Source organism: Rhea pennata, chromosome 4, assembly GCF_028389875.1.
Source record: "Rhea pennata isolate bPtePen1 chromosome 4, bPtePen1.pri, whole genome shotgun sequence".
Taxonomy (NCBI): Eukaryota; Metazoa; Chordata; class Aves; order Rheiformes; family Rheidae; genus Rhea; species Rhea pennata.
In genome coordinates, this window is record NC_084666.1 from 68,711,857 (window position 1) to 68,735,589 (window position 23,733).

Consider the following 23,733-nt stretch of genomic DNA (forward strand, 5'->3'; position numbering starts at 1 on the left):
CTGACGCCGCGTAGAGCCACAGAGTCGGCAAGTTTGGGTGCCTTCCAGCCCTTCCTGCGCTGCTTTGGTTTTAGTTTGTTCTTTGGTCATGTTTCAACCTCGTATCCCGTCTACACAATTGCAAACAAGTTTTGTATTACCTTTTTTGTTATTAAAAAAAAAAAGCTTTTATGATTTCCATCTGGTTTTTGCATGAGGAGAATGAAAAAAAGAGATATTACTTCTTCAGATCAGCCGATGTGTACAGAAACCTTTGAAGTGCTGTTGGTCCTCCCTGTGCAACGCAATCTATGATACATTAACTGGAATAAAATGAAAATATGAACATAAACTCACAAGTCCAGGCGCTTGTTGGATGTCTGAATGCTACTAGACTCATTGGACCAAATATTTGCACTACTACATCCAGAGAAACTCCTGGTTTCTACTACGATATATTGATATTACTTGGAGAAGAATGTATTTCGTTCAATTTGCTGTCTACACTCGAAGGTCAGAGATTGAGAGGAAGGGTGTGGAAGATATGCTTTAAAAAGAAAAAAATGAGTAGAAAAGAAAGAATGCAATCAGGGATAAAACGCTCGGACGGTATTGTGAACCTGAGGCATAAGTGAAGTGAAGCGCAAACGAACAAGCACAGTCACTAACCACAGACAACAGTCCTGTAGCTAACACTACAGTACTGTGGAGCTTTCTCTCCAAAACGATGTTTTACAGTGGCCTGCAGGAGGAGACATCCACCTGGGGTACTTCAGGAGAGGAGAGGAGAAGAATCCCCCTTGAAGCAGCAAGTGATATACAGCAGTCAAGGCTTTACTTTTACCAACAAATTGTCAAGCCAGCTGTGAAAGTCCATCCTTTTAATCACATTAGGACATAAACATGTTTAACCAACTTTAAGTCTGAAGGTGCTTTAAATGTTTCTACAGCTAGTATTGTATATAGCACCTTGCATTTTGACATTCAGGTGACTGCACTAGCGCTGAGGTAAAATCCAAACTTCTATCACTAAACTGCGTAAGCAAGCAGTTGCACAATCAGTCTGTCTGTTTAGGTTTAGCAAGCTGCTTATTTAAAAAACAAATCCAAAAAGAATTTGATTAAAAGCTAGTTCTGATTTTCTCGCTGTCCGGACTACCGTTGGGCCCAGCAGAAGCTGCAGTCCTGCCCGCTCCCAGCTCTTCCGGTCACTGTCCAGAAGAAAGCTGCCAAAACACGAACGCTGCTTCTTACAGGTAGCAGAAGTATTTAGCAGCTGCTAGCGCTCTCTTTCATGGTTTTTTCCTTCTGCTGGCATTGACACGCGTGGCTACAGATGCCGTGGTGCTGCCCCAGCATCTGCTCGTTTCCTTCAGTGCAAGCTGGAAGCCTCTTCCCATGCCTGAACCCATCTGCACAAAGACAAATCTGAAGGCTGCCTCGTGACTGCCATTTAAACATACAAAGAGTCTGATGGCCTAACCTACAAGGCTGCAGCTATTTGGTATTATTAACTGGAGAAGACACCAAGAAAATAATTACTGGAAAGTTTTCTTTCGACATACTATGATAGAAATTTCTCAATAGCTTCGAAGAACTCTGTGGAAGAGCTCAGCCCTTCTAAATCCAGCAGATTGCTTTTTTTGTCATTGAAGTGGAATAATTCAGGCTCCTCCTCTTCATTTTCCAGTTCCTCTTGAAACAGGTTGGTCTCAGAGGTAGGAATGATAATGATGCGAGGGACAGTATTGCTAATGATAGAGTCCAGGCCTCCATTAATTTGAGTTTCCATTTGTGAAGCACCTGTATCTCCTCCTTTGCTGATACTGCTGCTATTCAAACCAACAGGCAGAGAAGCTGCTTTTAGAGAACTGGCCACAAGCGTTTCAGGGGGGTTGCGCAGCGCTGATCGCCCCACCACCTTCTCCAAACAGCTGGCGGAGAGTGAAACCTGGAGCAGAGATACAAGCTTTAGCATGCTCACACAGCATATGGCTACAGAAGCTTGGAAAGCCGAATGCTAAATGAAGCTGGAGGGGGGGGGGAGCAAACAAAGCCCCCAATTATCAGCAGAGATTAAAAAAAAAAAAAAGAAAAAAAAGAAAGAAAGAAAGAAAAAAGCTTATTGCTCTATCCGACTCAGTCTGTGTTTTAAAAAACTTTTTTCAGTTTTTAATACATCTCAGTATACTGGATAATCATACTGTTTTTTCTCTCTCAGTGAAGAGATCTCAGGTAAGACTCTAGCACGCTGCATACTTTAGTCTCTTAAAGTTTCATCATTTTTATAACTTCAGTAAGGATCTCTATCATGGTGTCCTAATTTGCCTCCTGGGGCTGCCTCAGGCTAGACAGTGGCTTTGTATGCATACATTGGACAGTACTTCCACCAACAAAGTAGGGAAAAAACAGTGACCATGATTTTGCTTTGCCATCATTTTCCATCCACCTATCTTGAAAGAACCTTAATGCCAATTTTAGTTTACCTCAAGACTGAAAAAGATGCAAATGCCATCAACAGCCTCTAAGAAGTAGCAATTCCTAGCTACAGACTTGCATAGGAATAGGAAAGCGGCTCAGTGTAGAGAGACTAATATTTCTAAAGCATCATAAACATGCCGTTGGAAGAACAGGTAAGCATTATATGTGGGCATATTATAAATGAAAAAGAGAAAAATACTTATAAGCTCTTTGAAAAACCTTTTTAAATATCTCTTTTCTAGCACATAACTTGAACCAAGAACTTTGAACCAATTTTCAAATCTGGTCCCAATGGCTTCTTCCCTGTGACCTTCCATGTGTCATAGCTCCTCTTCAGAGTGTGCAAGAAAAAGCATCAGCAACATCCATAAGAAAGCTCTCAAAGTTTTAACTAATATTTAAATATACTGGCAGCCAAACACGAGTGATTAAATTTGGATTTCTTTAGAAAATGACAATTATGGTCACTGTGCCAGATGTTTAGAGAAGTTAGAGATCCCTCCTCCCTGGGGAGAACAACATTAAAAGTAAAATGCAGTATTTACTTCATTACTTCGTATTTTTCAGTGAAGCCTAATAGAGCATAGAATAAGACTAAACTGTTATGTACTGAGATTCTTAAAAAAACGTCTTCCAGAGTTATAGTTGTATTTGTCTCTACTAATGTAGTTATAAAGTATATGAATTAGCTACACTGAGTCTCTCCACAGCTTGAGGTAACACTTTTGAAAAATTTGTCACCCTATGCAGATGTTTCTATTGCAGCTATAAGCCATATTAATTCAGCTCTAGGCCCCCTTGAAACATTAAAGTATATAATTCCCATTAATTTAAAGGGAATTTGGTGCTGAAGCATCTTTTCAAAATGCTAGACCACAGCTGGCAGCACTTCCCAGGCCAGCATGAGCTCCTGGGCCTGTGTCTTCTTCTAGTCACCGGCCTGTGATACTGCCCTCCCACTGAGGAACGGAATCGTTCCTTAACTCAGAGAGGGGAGGCTCACTTTTTCCAGATTTAAAGGTCACAGTCCCAATCTCTGCAATCAGTTTGGCATGATATACTATTACATATGTGAAGTACGTATGTGAAGTATGGTTTTACTTGGCTGCCCTCTGTCATACTCCCTTCAGGGTGGCAGCTGCCAGAGTTTTTGCTGAGTTTATACTGCTCCCTCCAGGAGCTTCTGGAGGAAGCAGCGTTCTCCTCGGTGTGACAGGGACACGGACGTCAAGTCTGGATGTGAGAAAGGGAGAGGCACTAATTCCACATACCCTGATTGCAAAGAAATTCATGCTTGAGCATATTTCTTGGCTTTTATAAAGAAAACGATGGGACAAGTTTGACAGTGTGCCTCTCAGTCTAGGTTTCTAAGTAGGTAATGGCATTTACCGCAACATGATGCAGTTCTACTCCACAAGCACAAATCATTTCCAAATTGCTATCTATAATGATTTCTCCAGCTGCAGAAACAAACCAAGCCATTGCAAAAGCGCAATGGGATAGCCGCCCAAAAAGTGGTTTAAACAAGCCTGATACAGAAGAAAAGTCTATCCTTCCAGATCAAAGACAGTCCTCCAACTGAGTAGATAAGAGTATGATACAGACTTGTCCAGAGCAACAGCAAACCCACCAGCTCTGTGGATCACATAGTGATCCCAGTCCCTGAGGGCACATAACTTGTCCGACAACTACGGCTTTTTTCCTGACAGCATTTAAAGTAGTGTTAAAAAGCATGCGCCTGCTCCCTTCAGCACTCCTGCAGGCCTCCTCCTCTGAGTAGATGTTACTTATCATTCTCACAAGGTCTAAGCTAACAGCCACTATTTCACATAGGGTATTACCCCCGACATAAAACCCAGATGCCCAGAGCACACTTGGCAACTCTTCCTTGAAATCAAGGTTACAGACCTATCCCACCCCCTTCATTAATGCCTACATTTTAATGCTTCCAAAAAGTGTCAGTTTACACCAAGTCTATCATCATCCTAACTCATTGCAACAAGGCAAAAGGCTGGGTCATATCTCCATGATAGCACAGCAAACAGTCTTCACTAGACTTTAGAAACTGGAAAGTACCAGACCTGGAACAGTGATTAGCTTTTTACTTTCACTAGAGGGTTGCTTTGAAGAAAAAAAACAAAACAAAGCAAAGCAAAAATAAACAAACAAAACCCACCACCACCACCACCTCCAACTGTGCATTAAGAAATCTTGATCTCAGCTAACCAGTGAAGCGAATTTACAGGTACATTATATTTTTAAATGTTGGTGAGATGGTAGGCTTAAAGGAAAACAAAAGAAATGCATGATTTTTTTTTTTTTTTTTTTTTTTTTTTAGGAAAAGAAGAATCTTTTCCTAGACTCTGCACATCAGTGAACAGCACCGATAATCTTAGATTGCAGGCACTCTGTTTAAAGGTTATTTCTAAAAGTAACATTATATCATCCTACATTACAGCATCTTTATATAATAACAGTCATCTTCCAAGGATTAAGAATAGCATCTGAGTCCTCTTGTAAGATACATGCTTACTGAATTCCAGAATACTAAAATATTTAATTATTAAACACTTATGAAGACCACCTCAGAATTATTTTCTTCTTGCCTCTTAGATTAAAAGGAGGAACAAGACGATACAAGATATGAGACTGTATCACCTTCCACAACGTCTGAAGTCAAGGCTTCATGACAAATCCTTTCCCAGCAAGAAGTCATCTGGAGGTATGGACATAGAAAATCTGTTCTAAAACGGGTTCAAGTCAAAGTAGGCCAATTTACGCTATCAAACACATTGTTGCATAGCCCTCAGTAATACTTGGGTTTAATTTTTTCCATTTTCTCTTTCCTCTCTGTTGTCAGAGAAGGAAAACTATTTACTGCTGCTTGGTCATAGAAGACTGTTGTAATTCTCATTGCTGCCTTGACTTTCACGTAGTGAAATCCAAAAGTTTCACTCAAATGTGACTGTAGTAATTGTGTTACCAGGACAGAGTGAGAAGGGAATGAATGACAACACAGCAAAGTAAGTGATTTTTGCAGTCTGATAATACAAGCTCTTCACCAACCTTCAGCGTGGCATACGCTGTCTCTGACAACGGCCAAACCAGTAGCAGAGCCTATTGGCACTGTAAAACAGCCACTCTCGAAGTGAGAACTGGGACCATATCATGAGAAGAAAGCTTACGAGCCAGGGCAGAGGCTGCCCTGAGAACGGACAGTCCAGACAGCCCTGTCCAAGTGACGGGAATGGGCTACAGGCGCTTGCGCCTCCACAACCGTACCATCGCTTCTGTGCTCTCTGCGCCACTGCTTTCAATCAGTGCCGTTCGTAACGGCTAAAGGAAAAGACTAAGGTTTCACCAGAGCTTAAGCAGACGCTTGACTGAAGACGAGGTAGATGCATGCAGGAACAGGGTGATCAGATCACTGGAAATTTCCCAGAGCAGCTTCTATTTCAAACCTTGCTGTCTCTGGAGAATTAACCACAGAGCTGTGAAGAAGTAAAGCAAATACCAGATGCGGTAGCCTCCTCAGGCTGATCGGTTTGGTTACACACACAGCCATAATGGTACCCCCACGAAGAAGCGGGTGCCAGTCAACCTAGCCACTGGCAGGGCCTTGCAAGTCCTACGCCTTTCTTTTCTTGAAAATTCAGCACTGACACATGCTTGACACTGTGTCAGCCATACAAATACTAGTTTTGAAACTAACATTATGGCACTGGCCTGAACTGACTTGAAGGTGACCTACTGCTCCCATCTTCAGGGAAAAGGATTTCTTCTCAGAGCATGGCACCCAACCACAGCGGTTTGGGCCATAGGTGCAACGCATCCCCAGAAGATGCACTCAGTACTCACCATCTCCTTTTTTCAGGGAGAGAAGGGTGGCAGCTGCCAGACTCTCCTACTCTGAGGGAGAGACGGGAGTTTCTTTCCTGTCTTCCCCCTCAACAAAAATAAAACATTTTAATGTATTCTAAAGAGAGGAAAAGGGGTGGCTTTCACCATGCCAAACTCTGTTTTGCAGCCCTGACTTGTAACAAATGGAGGCTGCCACAATGTGGGTGCAAGTGTCAGGGTAGGAGGAATCAGAGCTGGGGTAAACAAACATGCAAAGAGACAAAGAAGCCAACTTCTTCAATTTTGTCCTGCTGGCTGTGCTATAATGCAGCTTTAGAGCTGTGGACTGACCCAGGCTTTCCAGAACAAGGCAACACATCAGTGACAAAAGATAGCAAGGCATTACTAGCGTTCTCAAGGTAATAAAAAACTAGCATCAGGGATGTAGAGGACATTAGAATCACTACAAAGAAAGCCAACAGATGAATATAAAGACTGAATTGTTATTCCAGAAATAACTTACTGTAGAAAGATTGGACACTAAAATCGAGATTCTCCAGAGGAGATGTAATTCTTTTCCTTACCTTTTCTGCAATTACTGCGTTGCAGCTGTGGGTCTTTGGGAGCAGGTCCCTCTTCTCCTGTCTCACGCTTGTTGAAAAAGAGTGACTTCGGTGAGGCTGTAGTTCCTTATTAGCCGGCTCTACAGGGTTAAGCTCTACATCGCTCCAGGTCTAAACACAAATGGTGGAAGACTTCTTACAGGTATATTCTTTCATAAATTCTGAAAGTTCTCAGACTATAGCTTTTATTTTCCACCCGCAAGATGAGCAGGAAGCTTACACACTAACAGAAAGCTAAAGCTGTTCAAATGCTGGTTTCACACCCAAAACTTCCCATGGGGAGAGACCTGATTTTTGATCTTGCCACTTACCTGGGACTACTTTCTGAGTGCCAAAAAAATCTTTGAGATTATGAAAAATGATTTCCTCTCTTCTACCAAGATGCTATTCGCTCTTTTTTTTTTTTCCTCACTGCTTCTGCGATGCTTATAGTTACCTGGCACCTGGAGTCTAAAGATGGGATCCTGTTATCTAAGCTAGCCCATCCAGTCTGTTTAAAATGCCTGGGGATATTCTGCTTGGCCACCCGCCAGTCCTCTGAAAGGCCTCCCACAGGTCCAAAATCATATCTGTGTGTCCCATGTGAATCTCCCACATGCCCAGGGCTTCTCCAGCCCTATGGGCTCGGCTCTTCTCTGAGCCATTAGCAGTGGCACAGGAGGCGATGGGTAGGCTAATTTTCCAACAGCCTGCCAGCGACAGGGCACGATCATGACCTGCAATCACGTCGTTCCATTTATAGGCTTATCATCTTGTGCAGAGGCCATTAGTCATCTCTAGCTTTGTGGTGACTTTCTGATAGAGTATCCATGATTGGATCATTCCACTGTTTTTCACGTCAACTTTTAGATGGGGTTTGAGCAGGCTCCACACAAGTGGGATGCTAGTTTGTAATTCCACTGCATTGTTTTGTTCATACATCTACATATTATCCTCTTTTTATTCCTCCTCCCTCACAGAATTAACCTGTAAATACAACTTTACGTGACATAGAAATATGTTTGGCTCTCTGCACAGATACCTATACATACATACATACATGTAGGAAAGTGCTGGCGGGAACAGCTGCATCTTTCACAGTGTCATTGCTCCCTGCCAATACTTTATTAGAGCATTCCAAAATTTCACTCTGTATTGCTGTCGTGTGAGAGTCATTTAGCTGAGCTTTTATTTCTGCAGCTGCTGGTTTATCTAAAATCTGTACAGCTGCACTAGCCTGCCAGTTGCCCAAAGAACAACCACCCTTGGCTGCGTCGATTCAGCGCAACCCTGAACGACACGTCGCCACCAGCAGTTGTTTCACCTGAGATTTGTGAGCAAAGGTTATGCCAAAGGCTGAAACCTCTTAACAACCACATTTTCCCATCTCCTGAAGGCAGCGTGTTTTCAACACTAAACCAAATCAAACACACACAGTAATCTGCCAACCTGAATGAACCAAAACCAAACAGTGGCCAACAGAAAAGGACAGAGAACTTCTTGGACCAGCTTATGTGATTCTGCCAAAATCATCTTATTTGACATCAAATGAGTGATTAATGGGGAGGAGGGGGAAATTTAGGAAAAAACTTTAAGTCAAGGAAAGTTAGAAGGTGAAAGAGGCAAAAAAAGATTAGACATAAGTAAACGAGTAGCCACCTTGTTTTTAACTGTTCCAGCACATTTCCGTATCTCTACCCACACTACCTACAGTGAATTAAGCATAAGTGAAGTGTAAGCAGGCAAGCACAGCCCATGCAGTCCAGTGGGCTACTAATATGTGTGGGTGCTTTGTTTGCTCAGGTTGTTAATCTCACACAAAATACACACCTTCTGACAACAGGGTATCTGCCTGTTGCATATACTCACCTCATATTTCAAGGATAACCTGAGAGTTTTACAGGTTATGAAATCATTACAGTAAATACTCTAACGGATTATTGTGTAATTAGCAGTCTGTGAGTGGAGGCTGAAACCAGCAGGCTGAACTATTTCATTTTCATTTACATTGCAACAGAATTATTTGTGCATTTTTTTAATACCTTCCAGAATCAAGTCAAATACAACTTTGGAGAGCGCACACAAAAGTGGGTCATCCATGAGAATGGCTCAGTAAATGCTCAGTTCTGCTTTTTCTATCAGGCTAAGATCTTTTGCCCTTATGCAGTGGCAATCAGATGATGATGAAAGTGCTCCCCACGTTGTGAAGACTGAGACATCCTAGGCTAGCAAATTGGCGGATCCTCGCACTGTGCCACTTGGTACAGAGGTGTCATACTTTGCAAGAGTCCCGTCACACACATCTAACTCGATCTGGCTCAAAACTAATTTGTGTAATAGTAGGCTAAAAAAAGGCTTTGCCCAGGCTAAGAGGTCTTTTCACTCTTCTAATTATTATTTTAATTCTTAAAGAAACTATGATTGATACATTTTATGAGAAGCTACAGACACAGATTGCCACTTCTATAGCAGGTCTCTAGTAGTAGCTTGTCCATTGCATGGTATCTGAACACCTTCTCACTGTGAATGACAAATTTCTGCTTTTGATTTCTAACTCCAGTAACCCTACAGCTATGAGGCTTGGCTTCCATTTAATCCTGCTTGGTAGGAAGAGAGAGAAAGGACTTGCTCAGCTATTTTCCCAAATGTAACTCAAAACACCACGTTACATACTCCAAGCTTCTATCCTGTGACTTTTTCCTACAAAGACGCCACGCTGCAGCAACTGCTTCTTCTCCACATTTAATCCAGACCTCCCTCCTTAGTGATACTTAAGATAAGATGCTTACAAAACATCTAGCTCTAAATGCAGGAGTCTTTCATTCTGCATGCTCGAAATTCGAACAAACAATTCAAACAATCGGCTGTACAAAAGTAAATTTCCTTTAAAATAATGAAATGTTGTTATTAGAAAGGTTAGAAAACATTGGACAGCTCTGGATGGGAGATGGTCTTCCTGTTCTCCAGCCCCTGCAAATACGGAATTATGCAGCGGATGATCAATGATATGGAAGGTCCATTCTCTAACTCTGAGTACATATTTACAGGGTCACTTATTCTGAGAGTCAGCCAAACATTATCCTCGCTTTCCTTCACAGAAGCAAGAAAAGACTTACAGCTTCTCCAGTGGAGACCGATGAAACGCAAGTACTTTTGGTCCTGAAAGCAAAAGACTGGTCACTGCAGAGAGAGGCCCTGAACGACGACGATTCATTTATGGAGCCTCTCAGGAGATCGTTCTTCGACAACCGGATTAGGAACCGCAGGCAGGGTACAGCATTGTGGATGGTTTTTCTGCAGGAAAACAGGAGAAGGAGAACAAACTATATAATACCACGCTGACAACTTGAATCCAGAATCATGCAGCAAAAGCGCCGTCTCTTTCCATAATCTCAGCACAGATTTTTCCTGGACTGATGAAGGCTTAATACTACAGAGAAACAGCTTGGTACAGCTAGTGGAAACTATTTAATAGGAAAACTGCAAGTGGCTTCAGGACCTTGGATCAAAACACCCATGAAGAGGTGCATGGACAAGCAGTGAGAACAGATAATACCTTGAGAAACACAATTGGTTCTGATTTGGTTAAAATATTAACACAGAAAACTTTCCAGTTAACTGTTACAAAGGCCTTCTCTGTGCAGACAAACAGGATGAGCGAACAGAAGGAGGGGAAGAGGGCCTGAAGAACTGCATATCAGTATTTGTATCAAGCAGCCCTGCAAGGTCTCGTTGGGAGTTAAGACCCTGTTGTGCTCCATACAAACGCAGAGCAGAACCATGAGCCAGGCCTGAAAGAACTTAAACCTGGCTTATTTATTAAGAAATAATCTCAGGCTGCTGCTGAAAAAGTAGTTGCCAACTTTTTTCCATAGCTGAGATGAGAAGCTGAAGTGTTTCCTTCAGACACAGACACAGCTTTTGATTTCTGTCGTGGTGGGACTAGAGCAGTATGAGACAGTCTACGTGGGGCTGAAAGCTATTCAATAACTTGGAGCTGGTGTAATACGTACTATCCTGCTCATTAAGTGGGACTTCATACTGAGACCTCTTAACGATGAAGCCTCAGGAACTGCGTCTGATGATGAACTTCCAGGGACAACATAAAGACCATTTTTGAGGTCCTGAGAGACAGGAGTTACCGACACCTGGGAGGAATGCTGAATGGCATTTTGCGAACTGAGGCTAAAGTAGGATTTTTGAAGGCAGCTTTAATACAAGTAAAACACAAAATAAGACATAAAATGGAGGCATTTATTTAATCATATTTCTGTCATATTCCAAAATAAAATATAGCCACCTAAAGTCAAATATTTAGTAACTGTAAGCCATTTTTGGAGAAAATATTATAAATCAAAGTAATTTATTCAGTTGTTTATCATGGAATAGTTTTAAAAGACCATTCTGGTAAAACTGTAATTCACTTGGGGGCAATCTGGAAACAAAGGGATACAGAAATTTCTTGTGTGCTACTTCTAAACGATTTCAAAACCTGAAGTTTCTGTAATAATTCTAACACAGCCAAGCGATGATTTTGGTAGCTCAGGTACAGTTTGCTAAAGGACCGTATACTTTCTCCATCCTGCAGAATGCATGAAATAAAACTTCACATATTTGTCCTTGCTTACTTAGTTACCCACTTTTTTTTTATGTCTAGTGATACATATCAAGGAGAATCAAGGAGAGAAGTTTTCTTCTTCTTTTTTTTTTTTTTATTGGCGAGGGAGAGGAACACGACAAGATGTTACAAGATATTACAGCTAAACTTACAGAGCAGTTCTTAAAAGCCCTGGGGTTAGCAGAGATGTCAGTACTACATCTTCAGTGACTTCACTGTCACCACTTTTTTTTTTTTTTTTTTTTTTTTCCCCTCTCTGCTTGAAGTCAGGAAATTCTACAAAGACTTTGATTTTTTGATTTGGTGGGGTGGGGTTAGGATGGGCAGCAGCAATTATCCAGGCCAAAAAAAAAAAAAAAAAAAAAAAAAAAAAGCAATCTACACTGGCAGCTTTAAATCAGTCTGATCTGAATCTGAATTCTTCAGATCCTGATTTCTAGGTGCCTCTTCTTAGACAGATTTGAAAAGGAATTTTGATCTAATCCAGTTCAGTATATCCCAAACCAATTGGCAATTCACTATTTTGGGTGGATTTTCACCAACTTTCTAAGCTCCTTGTGTTTCCCGACTCCCAAATCACAGTTTCAGGCAATAAAATCTAGCAGCCTTTGCACTTCACTGACAAGAAAAAAATTGTAGAAACATCTAACCCTGCCATCTAGTGGCACCCAGTGCACTCAGTTTAGCACCATGACAGATTTAGTGCAGCATCCCTTTGTAGGGGACACACTTTGAAAGAATTTCTCACAAATTTAAAGAAATGCCAAGATTCTAGATCTGCTAGAATAATTTCCCCTTTAACATAATATTCTATTTTCCATTGCGAACGGTTCAAAAAAGCATTACTTACAGCAGCAGCAATAATAAATTGCAAACTCTTTCCAAGCTGTGGCTTCTGTGTGAGATGTAGCTTTTTCCAAGCGTGCTGCTGTTAGTTGTAAAGGTGAAGAAAATATTTAGGAGATCATACTATGCTGGAGACAGGGATGAGAACAGAGTGGATTTATGCCCCTTCACTCAGGAAAAATGAAAAAATAATAAAAGAAAGGGGGAAAAAAAAAGTCTTGCTGGATTTTCAGAATATTTCAGAAATTTTAACAGATGCAAAAAAAAGGACAAAAAAAAAAAAAAAAAAAAAAGGAAAAGGGAAAAAGACTTAATTTGAATAGTTTCTAGACCCTGACTAGCTCAGAGAGGAACGTTTTGGTCACTTACTGAGCAGGAACACGTATGGGTGCCCTTTAGGAAGGGCAAAGGGCAAGGCATTTCCTTTTCCCATACTGCTGGGGAAGAGGATATTGGTCTCTATGGAAATGGTAGAGGGCTGTAAAGGAGTTACTAACAGACTACAAGGAATTTTTTTCATCATATAGAAAGATTTCTGGTTCTTTGGAGAATTCTTTCTTTCCCATCTTTTAAGGGATATTAAATTATTGTTCTTTTCTGCATTCTGTTGACCCGATCTGATACATTTCCCATTAATGCAGCTATATGTATATAATCTCTTTGTACAACTCACTATTACCTTTCTGATTATTTCACCTCTTTGGGAACAAATTATCTTTATACTCTCTGTCCCTTGCCTCGCTATAATCCAATGGCCAGGACAAAAACCAGAATTCAAATCTTTTGACTCTGAAATATATACCCTGGCTGTGAGAGAATTAGCAAGAAAATAAAAAGGAAAGAAAAGTCAGCTAAACATTCACAAAAGCATCTTTTTTTTAAAAAAGAAAAAAAAACATAACTGAGGTGCATAGTGGGTTTTAAAAAAAGGATCTGATCAACAAAGCACAAATTCAGAGGATTCTTAAAGAAAGATTTTTAAGATAAAGCAAGGTGATGATGATGATCAGAAATTTCATATGCATCAGTGCATGTTCTAAGTCTATACTCATGGGTCTATAATGCAATTGGCTATACTCAGTGCTGACAGATACCAGAGCAATCCTATTGATTTTGATCTCCCTCAAAAATCCTTTCCTACAGAACTGGAAAACTCAATATAGAAAACAGGTTCTTGATGTTGAATGGTTTTTGATAATTCATTAGTAAAATTTCTAATAGGCTGCCACTGTTTTCTATTTTAAAATATTTACGAATTGGTACCCATAATAATATGCAGAATGAAAATGTAGAATAATTTTTCTATGAAGCCCTAGGTTCAGAAATATTTCACATGTTTTAAAAAAATTGAAGTGTTCTGCACAAGCAATCAACATTACATTTTGCACATCGAACCACACTGTTGCACTTTGATACCTTGTCTTTTTTTTTTTAAGTTAAAGTTAATGTTTTTGAAAAAGGTGAAGAATGGAAAGGCTCTCCCAAAATTTACCTGACCCAACTAAACAAACCAAAGATGAACTGAGTCTTCCAAAGAGATCTCTCTCAGCAAAACAGAGTATTTCAGAATCATCAATTTTCCTTCTGAAGGCAAACACTTGCTGACCAGAGTTAGCAAGTTTGCTAACCAAAAAGCAGTATTTTTAAGTACATTTGAAAATTTCTTTTCATTTTTAGCAAACTCTGTGTGGATTGCTGGCTCCTGAGAGCTCTTACTTTGCGCTGAACGTCTATGAAAACGCTATTTGTTTCAACAGAGCTTTCCCAGAGCTCAGCGCATCTGGCGCGCAGGCTGGGCTCCAGCGCGCGTGACCGACGGGGACGTCCTGGAGCGACTCCAGCGTGCGACCAGCCAGCTCCGAGCACAGGGCGCTCGGGGGCCAGAGCACAGGCTGCGTGAGGTGAGGCCGAGGGAACGGGGCTCATTCGTTCACGGCAAAAAGCACGCCTGCATCCATAGTTATACACATACCTATGTGTTTACTCTACCTGTATCTTGGGTGAATTATTGCGTATATGATGGGGTTGTAGACTGCAGAAGCTTTGGCAATAACAGCTGGCACAGATTTGGAATATGGCGTTAAGATGTTGCTGCGGCTAAAACAAAGCAAAAACAGGACACAGAGCTACGCCATGGGTTAACGCTCAGTTACCAAAACGCATTATTCTTTTTTTTGACTGCTTCTGCGCCATGACTCCTTGTCAAGAAGTACCTCTGAGAAGCTAATTCATTAAAATGCATTCCTTGCTCAGACTAAAGACTTGCATTTGTCAGTGCATACTTGGTTTTGTTCATCTGGAGAAGCTGAAGACATGCATGTCGTTAGATATCCATTGGAACAGGACCAGGACACACAGAATCGCCTTCCCTGTTTCTCTGCTAGTCAGAACAAAAGAAAGAAAAAATTGATCTCTGTCCACGCAGGAAAAGGGTCATCCTGGCTGGTCCATTTCTGACCTTCCAAGAAAAGGGAACAGCAAGGAGAAATCAGATTCAGATTCAAAACTAAAAGCTTTTAGCAGCAACCTCCATGCTGCACAGTGATGGGTGCTGGTGACTTCAGCTCCAAACACCATGAAAGGAAGAGAGGACCGGAAGCGCCGTGAAATCAATATTCTTTTTGAATTTAAGTCATCACACGTGCAATTGCAGGATAATAATAATTAATTTATCAGTGGTATGGAACATGCACTGACACCAGGAGCCAGTTGGAGGGGAGCATAGTTGGAGGACAAGGACATGGACAAGCACTTCGGGGTGAAGATGTGGAATATACTCTCCTTTATGGCCTTTTTCAGAGGTAGCAGCATACAGAGGAAGATTCTTAAGAAAACAGATATTAGAAAAGAGGTAAATCATCTGTGAAATCAGAATTTCATAGAAAGAAAGTTCCATGAGGGAGAAGAAAAAATATGTACCAAAAATGCAGATAAAATGTCATAGGATATTAAATAAATAGACAAGTAACCCTTTTCCTGGATTTATCCACAAGAACATAGCAAGGAACGCAGTATCATCGCTCCTGTAATTACAATTTTAAATTCTTTTAAAAGAAAGACCTGTTTCTTGCAGATGACAACACTAACCATATTTATATTTCAATATAACCCAAGTTCTTCGGATCATGTTTCTACTTACCCTGCCCAGGCAATCAAAGTGACACAAGCATATGGAGACCAGGATAAGACAAACACGACGATGACCACAAAAGCAATTTTTGCCAGTTTCCATTCATTCTTCATGGACTGAGAGAGGCAGGATTTCCGACTGCAGGACCCTAGCTTTTGAACATCTCTGTGGGGGGGAGGGAAAACACGGGTACATCAGCAGGAGGGCAAAGAAAGTCAGGTGCAACATCTGCAACATGTTCTCAGCAGCATGGAAAATGGGGGCAGATTTCATCTTTCCCTGCTCTAACTACTCCCTTGTGCTCAGGTGCTTAAAAATTTAGGAGGTGGAAAAGACTGTGTTCAGACGGCCTCAGACGTTTTGTCTGAGCTCAGTCCGCCCGCAGGATGGAGCCAGAGGACCCTTGGGATTCGGGATTGCAGGATGAGCAGCTGCAGCCTTGGCAGGTGGGAGAGGAAGTGATGGGCACCCCTTCCCCATCACAGCTTTCAGGAGCGGAGCAAGCAAAGGCAGAGCCGGACACAAAACGACACATCAAATCTGATGGCTTTTCCTTTCAAAAGGGGAAATGCCCACTGACCTGCATAAGCATCAGCTTCCTGGGTAAAATGTGCTGGAAGAGCCTGACTACTTGGAAGAAACTGTCCCCAGAGGCTTAGGGGACCAATTTCACTTTCTTGCACGTTTATTGGCCGGAGTATTTTCAGAGGAACTTGAACAGGCTGTCCCAATACTTTTGTTCAAAAAAAAAAGGGGGGGGGGGGAGAAGTTTTTTCATATCAAAAAATAACAAAAATCCCTCATTTAACTTTTTTTAAAAATCATCTTATATAGCTTAGCACAGAAATAACAGATTTAACAAATCAGTGTTGTTATTTTAATGAAGATCTGATTTACAGCTGAAGGTAGCAATTACCACTCAGCAGGGTAACAAACTGCTTCCTGGTGCGTTGTGAACACACCTGCAAAATAAGTTTATTGTGTTAGCAAGTGAAGGGCACATAAAAAATCTTGTTGCTGCCATGCTTCGTGGTCAAAGAGGACAGCACTGGCTTCGGGATCAATCTTTGCTCCTCAGCTTATTATCAAAAATGTAAACACAAAGCATAATAAAAACCAAAACCAAGGCCAAAACATTGTTCAATAAGAACTTCACACAGCTAAATATCTTTGTAGGAACCTCTGCTGAGTAAACCTGGATTTAGTCTTGTGAAGCCAGAAGATTTTAACAGGTGCCTGAAAGTAAGCAGAGATTTGGGTGAGAAAAGCCATCAGAGCTGATGACACAGCAGGAGCCCTCACAGCTTCAGCTGGCGCTCGATCAGATCAAAAACCAATGCACTCATTAGGAGGAAAAAAATGACAAATGGGGATTCCCTTATTGATTCAACATCCTGCTGTGTTTTTTTTTTTGTTTGTTTGTTTTTGTTTTTTGGAGTTTTTTTTTACTTCAAAGATACAAATACAGCGCAAGGATTGCATGCTTACAAGCATAGCCAGATTTTACGTATGCAGTTGTTCATCTGCTTGAGCAGGTTTCTGGGATGGTCTGTGTTAAATAGAACGGTCAAAAACATGAGGATTGTTTTGTTTATAGGTCAGGTCAGGGGCAGGTGATGACCCAAGCGCGATGTGCTATTAATCCACTGCCAGGGCTAAGATCAGAACAACCTGAGACTTCTTCCCCTGCTCCAAAATACATACATCCTTTCCAGTTACTACATTGGCAAAATATTTCTCCATTTATGGGTGTTAATGATCTGCCACTTCATTCCCTTATTCACTACAGATTCGTTTCCAGTTCAGATTTATCTGCAGCTAAGGAAACTGAGAAAATCTTCTAATACAATAAGAGAGAGATTTGCGTATTTCAGCTACATTGCTTACCTGCCAGTATTTCTTATGGCCAGGAACATAAATAAATAGCAATGGAATATTATTACCAGGGGAATAAAAAACACACAGCAACATAAAATCATGGTGTAACTTCTGTTTGCAGGGGAGTAGGTTACATAGTCCCACGTACAGGAGATCATCAAGCCCTCCGGCACGTAGGAACCTACGAAATACATGAAATACATTATTTACACTTATGCCCAAAGCTTGCGTAGTTCAGCATCTGAGTAATCAAAATAAATGCCTGCATTATTAAATTAAAGTTAGATTAAATTAAAATAAAAGCCTTCATCAGCTACGCTGGCCACACTATACGCAGGGTCCGAGCACGCAAGAGCACCCTGAGAGCGCTAGACTCTGAGGTGCACCTAACAGCCTACCTAAAGGACACCTGCACCGCAGTAGGTGCAGGCACACCGCAGGACCGCAAACCTCCGGGCAGTAGCTACGCCTCCACCCGTGAGCGCTTCGAGAACTTAGTTTTTCCGTATCCCGAGCAAGGCCCGGCACGCGAGGCGGGCAACGCTAGACCCGGCGGCCCGGAGGAGAGCGGCCGACGTACTCCACCCCAGCAGCGGGGCCACGCTCCAGCCCAGCGAGTAAAGCCAGACGAGGGCGATGACCTGCGCGGTGCGCCTCTTCGAGGTCCACTGCATGGACCGCAGGGGCTTAGTGATCACAAGGTAGCGATCGATGGAGATGGCCAACAGCGTCATCATCGAGGTTATCCCGAAGAGCGCCCCGCAGAAAGCGTACAGGTCGCAACCTGGAGCGGAAAAGACGGGGGACGTCAGGGGTTTTCTTTAAACAACAGATGTAGGTTTTCTCCCACAGCCTGAAGTGGTAAATCCCCCCCCCCTTTTCTTTTTCTTGGCTCAGGACTTCTCTCCCATTAGAATATTTTTCTTAGCCTCACAATTTCATACTTGATAAATGTTTATTAGGAAAACTCCAAATATTAATAAAATACAGATGTACATATTAAACAAGTCCCACTCTTCACTGTGGGCTGTGACCAGGAACCTTTTGTCAATGGAAAACTGCCTCAAGGAAAATCCAATCTAATTAAAGTTACATTTTCCTGGACTGTTGCCCAATATATTGATCTTAACTGGCTGCAGCAGATATCTGTCTGCTAATGACAAATGGATGTTTCAAAACTGACTTTGGTTTTTATGGCTTAAAAACACGGAAGTGGTTTCAACCCAATGGCTAACATCAGCTGTAAAACACAGCTCCTGCTCCTATTAAATACAACACTTCTTTTAAATTTTCAGATTTTACTTGAAGCGGACTGTCCCCCGCGCTGCATTCAAGCAACGTGCTAGCACATGAGAACTGGCAGAGCAGCACTGTACCTCATTTGATTGGGAAAATATTTCAAACGATCCGTCATTTCTTGGGATCTTGTGCCATGCCACATGGCTACAGACGCCAGCCCACCAGGCACAGGAGATATCTCTAACACCAAATGCAACCTTAAAGCAATCTTCTTACAAAGTCTTTAAAGGCGACCCAAACTAATGGACCAAATCTTACTCGGCCTAAGTCAATTGTTTCATTTGCAGCAGCACGACCATTTACAGTCAGCGAATAATATATGGGATGAACTTACATCTAAGTGGATGAGCAGGACTAACAGCCTTAACCCAATGAATAACCCCTTCCACGCTGCTAAATAATTCATTGTCTCTGGACCTGCTCCACCAATACGCTACCACTGCTTGACGCAAATTTACATCTGATGATCTGAGAAGCTGATGATCATCAGAATAAACAGTGCATCAGGCCTTCTGAAAATGCGTTATTCTTGTATTTGATCTGTAACTGGAGCATCTCCTTTTCTTTCTTGCAGCTAGAGAAAAAGGAAATCAAATTTGCACAGAGCCTTCAATCAACTCTCCTTATTCAATTCTCTTACTTAAATCTGAGATTCCTAGAAACCTGCTAATGGATATCAACATACATTCCAAAATAAAAATTTTAATTCCCTATTAAACTGAACAAGGGGAAAAACAGTTCATGACTTAAGAAAGCTTTTCTACCCATCTCCAGCAATGGTATCTGCCCTCAAAATGCTGTAAAGGCCACACGATTAATTGTTGATGTTGACTCCTCTCATTCCAAAAGAGGGAAGATGAAGGAGTCAAGCATACAAAACACACAGCGCTTATGGCGTTACGTTGACTGATGGTGCCGAGATCCTCTGCTGTCCCTCAAGAATCCCGCGCTGCCACCTCCGCAGCACACGCCAAGATCACGACGGCCAAAGCGGGCTGCAGAAAGCGTGGAGCTAGTGCGGTATCGATCAGTGTCGCAAAGTACCTATCTCGCCGAGGATCCACTCTTTGTGCAAGCTGTTGACAAAGCAGATGGGCGCCTGCGAAGCAGACATCAGGAAGTCGCTCACAGCCAAATTCATTATGAAGTAATTCTGTGGTGTCCTCAGCTTCTTGTTGCTAAAAAGAGAGGGAGAAACACACGTTTTAAAATATACAAAATGAACGGCCAGTTTACTTTACTTACTAAAACAAGCAGATACTTTCCAGGTTGCGGTTGTTTACTTCACCCATCTACAGCTTCAGAGGGAGTCATCTCAAAGTGATGACTGGCAAAGGGAATAAAAGGAATCATTTCCTCTTCAAATAGAGAAGAGCTCCAGATATCCTGAAAAACAGGATTTTGTGCAAGAGAAGAGCAGTATCCTGCTTTCCCCGGTTCCCTATAACAGCACTAACACCGAGCTCTCGCCGTGCTTCGCCAGGTCACCCTCCGAGGCAGGTGGCAGAGCACAAGAAGGACAACTTCTGGTGAACTTTTAATAGCTGCTGACCTAAAGAGTCACCGCGTTACTAGTTACTAGTAACTAAATGAGTCTTTGCAAAGTGCCGTGGGGCAGGCAGAGCGTTTGAAAGAACACTTTTTTCCAGGCGTAGGTGAGCACAGACACACTCGGCTGCTGCTGAACGGGCAACACTAAATGCCACCCAAGCAGTCTGAAAGCGGGAGCCAGCCAGCAAAGAGACTGAAGTTTGCCCAGGGAAAACAAACAGTATTTTCATCGTCGTCCCTCTCTCCAACCCCCTCCAGCACACCCACACCTTGCCACCATCTCACAGTCCCACCTATTGGGGGCACCTGGAGTTATAATCTCCTAGGAAGCTTAAAATGGTATTTGAGATTATCCTTGGCTCCGACTAAGAGGAATCTACTGAGAGCATGACGCTCACTTTCACTTTCAGTTGAGGTTACTAATTGAATATTCCTTGCTGTTCTGATCAAACATTTTGCTCCATGAGGCATAGTAAATTAATTTTGGGGATCAGCTCCCCCAAACCTACCGTGTAACTGGCACTTTGGATGGATATACCGAGAAGGTCTAACGCCAAACTACCATTCCAAGTGAAACGCTGTATTGGCTACATGGTTAAACAAAGAGCTTTGATAACTAGTGCTGGAATTCAGAAGTTTTCAGTGTCCGGTATAAACAACAAAAAGAGATGACTTCCCACATTCTATGAGACATAAGGACTAAGCAGGATTTTATAAATATCTTTGCTCTTGCAATCTTCATATAGTAATTCTCAAAATTTTGAAATAATGTATTTCTTCTCTCTGGAGTGCCTCCCTTCTACATTGAAGGTGTAGAAAATCTGCCAGCTGAGGCTTCTCTGATATGTTACTAAATGGTCAATGTTCAAAATTTGCATAGATTTATTTCCTCATATTAGTAAAGAAATACCAATAAAGAAAGCCATCTCAACACTTCCACAATTCTAAAGAAATCACAGGTTTCACAGCTGCTTGTGACGACCGAGCAGGAGGGGGTACAGAGCTCATATCTTTGCACATGCTCTTGTTCTGCCTAAAGAGAATTTTGGTAATTTAGGTAAAACAAACAAATTTTAAGAAAGGCGTAGAGCCTGCAGTGTACCGCAAGAGTCACAAAGGGATTTTCAATTGCTGGGAAATCAGTTTCTCCTCTTTCTCATGTTAAGAGCCAGTTATTTAAAATAAGACTTACTTATTTTCCTTAAATGATTTAGAATATTAAGCTAACATTTGGTTCACAACCTCACTGGTGTTTCTAGCATGCTAAACACTCTTTGCACCAAAAGAAATAACGATAACAAGCAGCGAGCAACAAGGATTTGGAAAGGCAGTACCACAGTACGGGATAAAAGGCAATTTTTTCCTAGAGTTATTTACACACTCTATCTGCAGTTGCTTCCACTATCTGTTACACTGTCAGAAGGCAACAGCGCATACAAACTGACAGAAATCCTATGATCTGCCTGAAGCAAGGAATAGGCAGACGGCATCAGCTCACTGCATGCAGCACATTGCTTCCTCGGTCCTTGCAGCCCAGCGCTGGCTGAGAGGATGAGCACCAGTTTTGGTAAAATATTCTACAAATTCGGCAGGGCGGGTGAAGGAAAGAGCTCTGCAATCGAGAGGCTGCTGTTTTCGTTATTACAAGTATTAAACTTTTCCTTAAACTTGTCAGCAGAATTAATCGCCGAACAAGGCTCCATGTGTTTACTTTCTCATTTTCACTGATCCCTTAGAAGATGAGGAATTTACACTGAGGTTATCAGCCACGTAACGTGGGAGAGGTTTTCCCGTTTTTTTCTCCCCCCACATTTGAGGCCATCAGACTTAATCCGAGGATGAACTCGACGCAGAACATGTGCCCCAGGCACGCGTGATCCTCGCGGCACGTCAAACTAACCACGAACAGGCCTCCCGTACCTGTAAAAGGCGTAGAGGACGAGGAGGTTTCCTACGATGCCGACAGTGCCGATCACGAGGACGCACGTTCCAACCGCGTAGAGAGCGTGGTCGGGGATCTCTGCCGCGGCCACAGCGGGCTGCCCAGCGCCCATACTCAAACCCTGGGGTGGAAACAAAAGAAAACAAGAGAAAAGGTAAAGTTAGCACATCCCATCGTCAGCATTTATCCCAGGGGGCACGAACTAGCAGAGCGCTCAGCTTCCACAGCTCGCGCAGATCGGTTTGGCTCCGTTGCGCTGCTTTCTCATCTCCTGTCACCAGGGCAAGTTTCCCCTCAAGTATCCTTCAGTAGTTTTGTAGTCTGCTAATATGAGGTTATATAAAAAAGCAAAGCAAACCAAAACACACAATACAAGGAAAACAGACTGAAAAAAAAATGAAGGATGTGACAAAAATATAAGATTCTGATGATGCGAGAAAGGCAAAACTCTGCTCGCGTGAAAATAGCTATGGGGACATAGAGCTAGCTGACCCAGCACAAACTGCAGTACAACAAGCAATAGCTCATCACGCTTCGGCTTTTATTAGGAGCACTGATACCACATTCCTCTCAGTCTTCATGCTTGCCAGCGCTAACTCCCCTGAGTCTCCTCAAGCTCCCGATCCACTGACTAACAGTGCTGCAAAAACTGGGAATTCCCCATGGAAAAGTTAGGAGACCAGAGGAAAAATAGCAGCAATAACAACGCCTGTGTAAGCACAAATACATTAAATAATCTCGACATTTCCTCCGCTGTCCTTTATCATCGGCGCATTAATAAAGTCCCATAAATTCTTTATGTATGTTTTGGAAACAAAGTCAGGTTTATCACTGGCTAAATTCAGCTTTGAGGCCGCCTACAGCTAATCCACTCAGCTCTCATTAGCGTTATCAGTGAGGCTCTGGGTCGCCTCCCCGATGGAGATTAGTGGTTTCCTGAGTCACAAGCAGCAGAGACGCGCAGGGCACACGCGCACACTCAAGTATGGACGGGCTGGTCGAAAATACGGCACCTCGCTGCAGCGGGGGACCTGGTTTACACCAACAAGTTCTGCCGCTGTGCAGCTCAGAGATGCGGGATGATGTAGAGCAAGGTCGGTTTTGGCCTACAGGGGAGGAGCTGGGCAACAAAACATGCTCAAAAAAATTTTTTTTACGTGTCTAGTAATATTTAAGGGGCCATTTAGAAAAGGTAAGAACAGCTTTTTCCTCTCTCCTTGCTAGCTTCTCGCTCCCGTGATCTGCTTTATTACATTTTTTTTCCTTTCTGCCCTCTATAACTCTTCATCTTCACATCCTCCATCACTTCCAAGAGGAATTTCCGCGGCTCGGTCGTTACCCAGTTCCCTCCCCTGGGCACAGAGGGAGGTGCTGGTATTCTCAAAAGCTCTTACAACTCTATATGGTTTGCTGCTACTTTTAGTTTCTCTCGAGAAATAAGAATAAAATTAAACTACAGAAGAATATTCCAAATTGCTCTTATTCTTCCCGACCCCCAGAAACCCAAGACAACTATTCCAAATCTTTCTACGTGACTTGTTAAACAGCACAGTAGCTACGTTCAGCA

General features: G+C 42.2%; 1 protein-coding gene across 1 annotated transcript; it reads right to left on the reverse strand.

Moving 5' to 3' along the window:
* Nucleotides 1-1,543: 1,543 nt before the first annotated feature.
* Nucleotides 1,544-22,747, reverse strand: LOC134140104 (melanopsin-like). The gene is made up of 10 exons (XM_062574965.1): nt 22,727-22,747; nt 22,145-22,287; nt 19,718-19,851; nt 17,955-18,158; nt 17,384-17,555; nt 15,506-15,661; nt 14,356-14,463; nt 10,019-10,196; nt 6,885-7,034; nt 1,544-1,930 (listed from the first exon to the last, which is right to left on the reverse strand). The coding sequence occupies exons 1-10, from the start codon at nt 22,745-22,747 to the stop codon at nt 1,544-1,546; spliced, it is 1,653 nt and encodes a 550-aa protein (XP_062430949.1).
* Between the last annotated feature and the right edge of the window lie 986 nt (nt 22,748-23,733).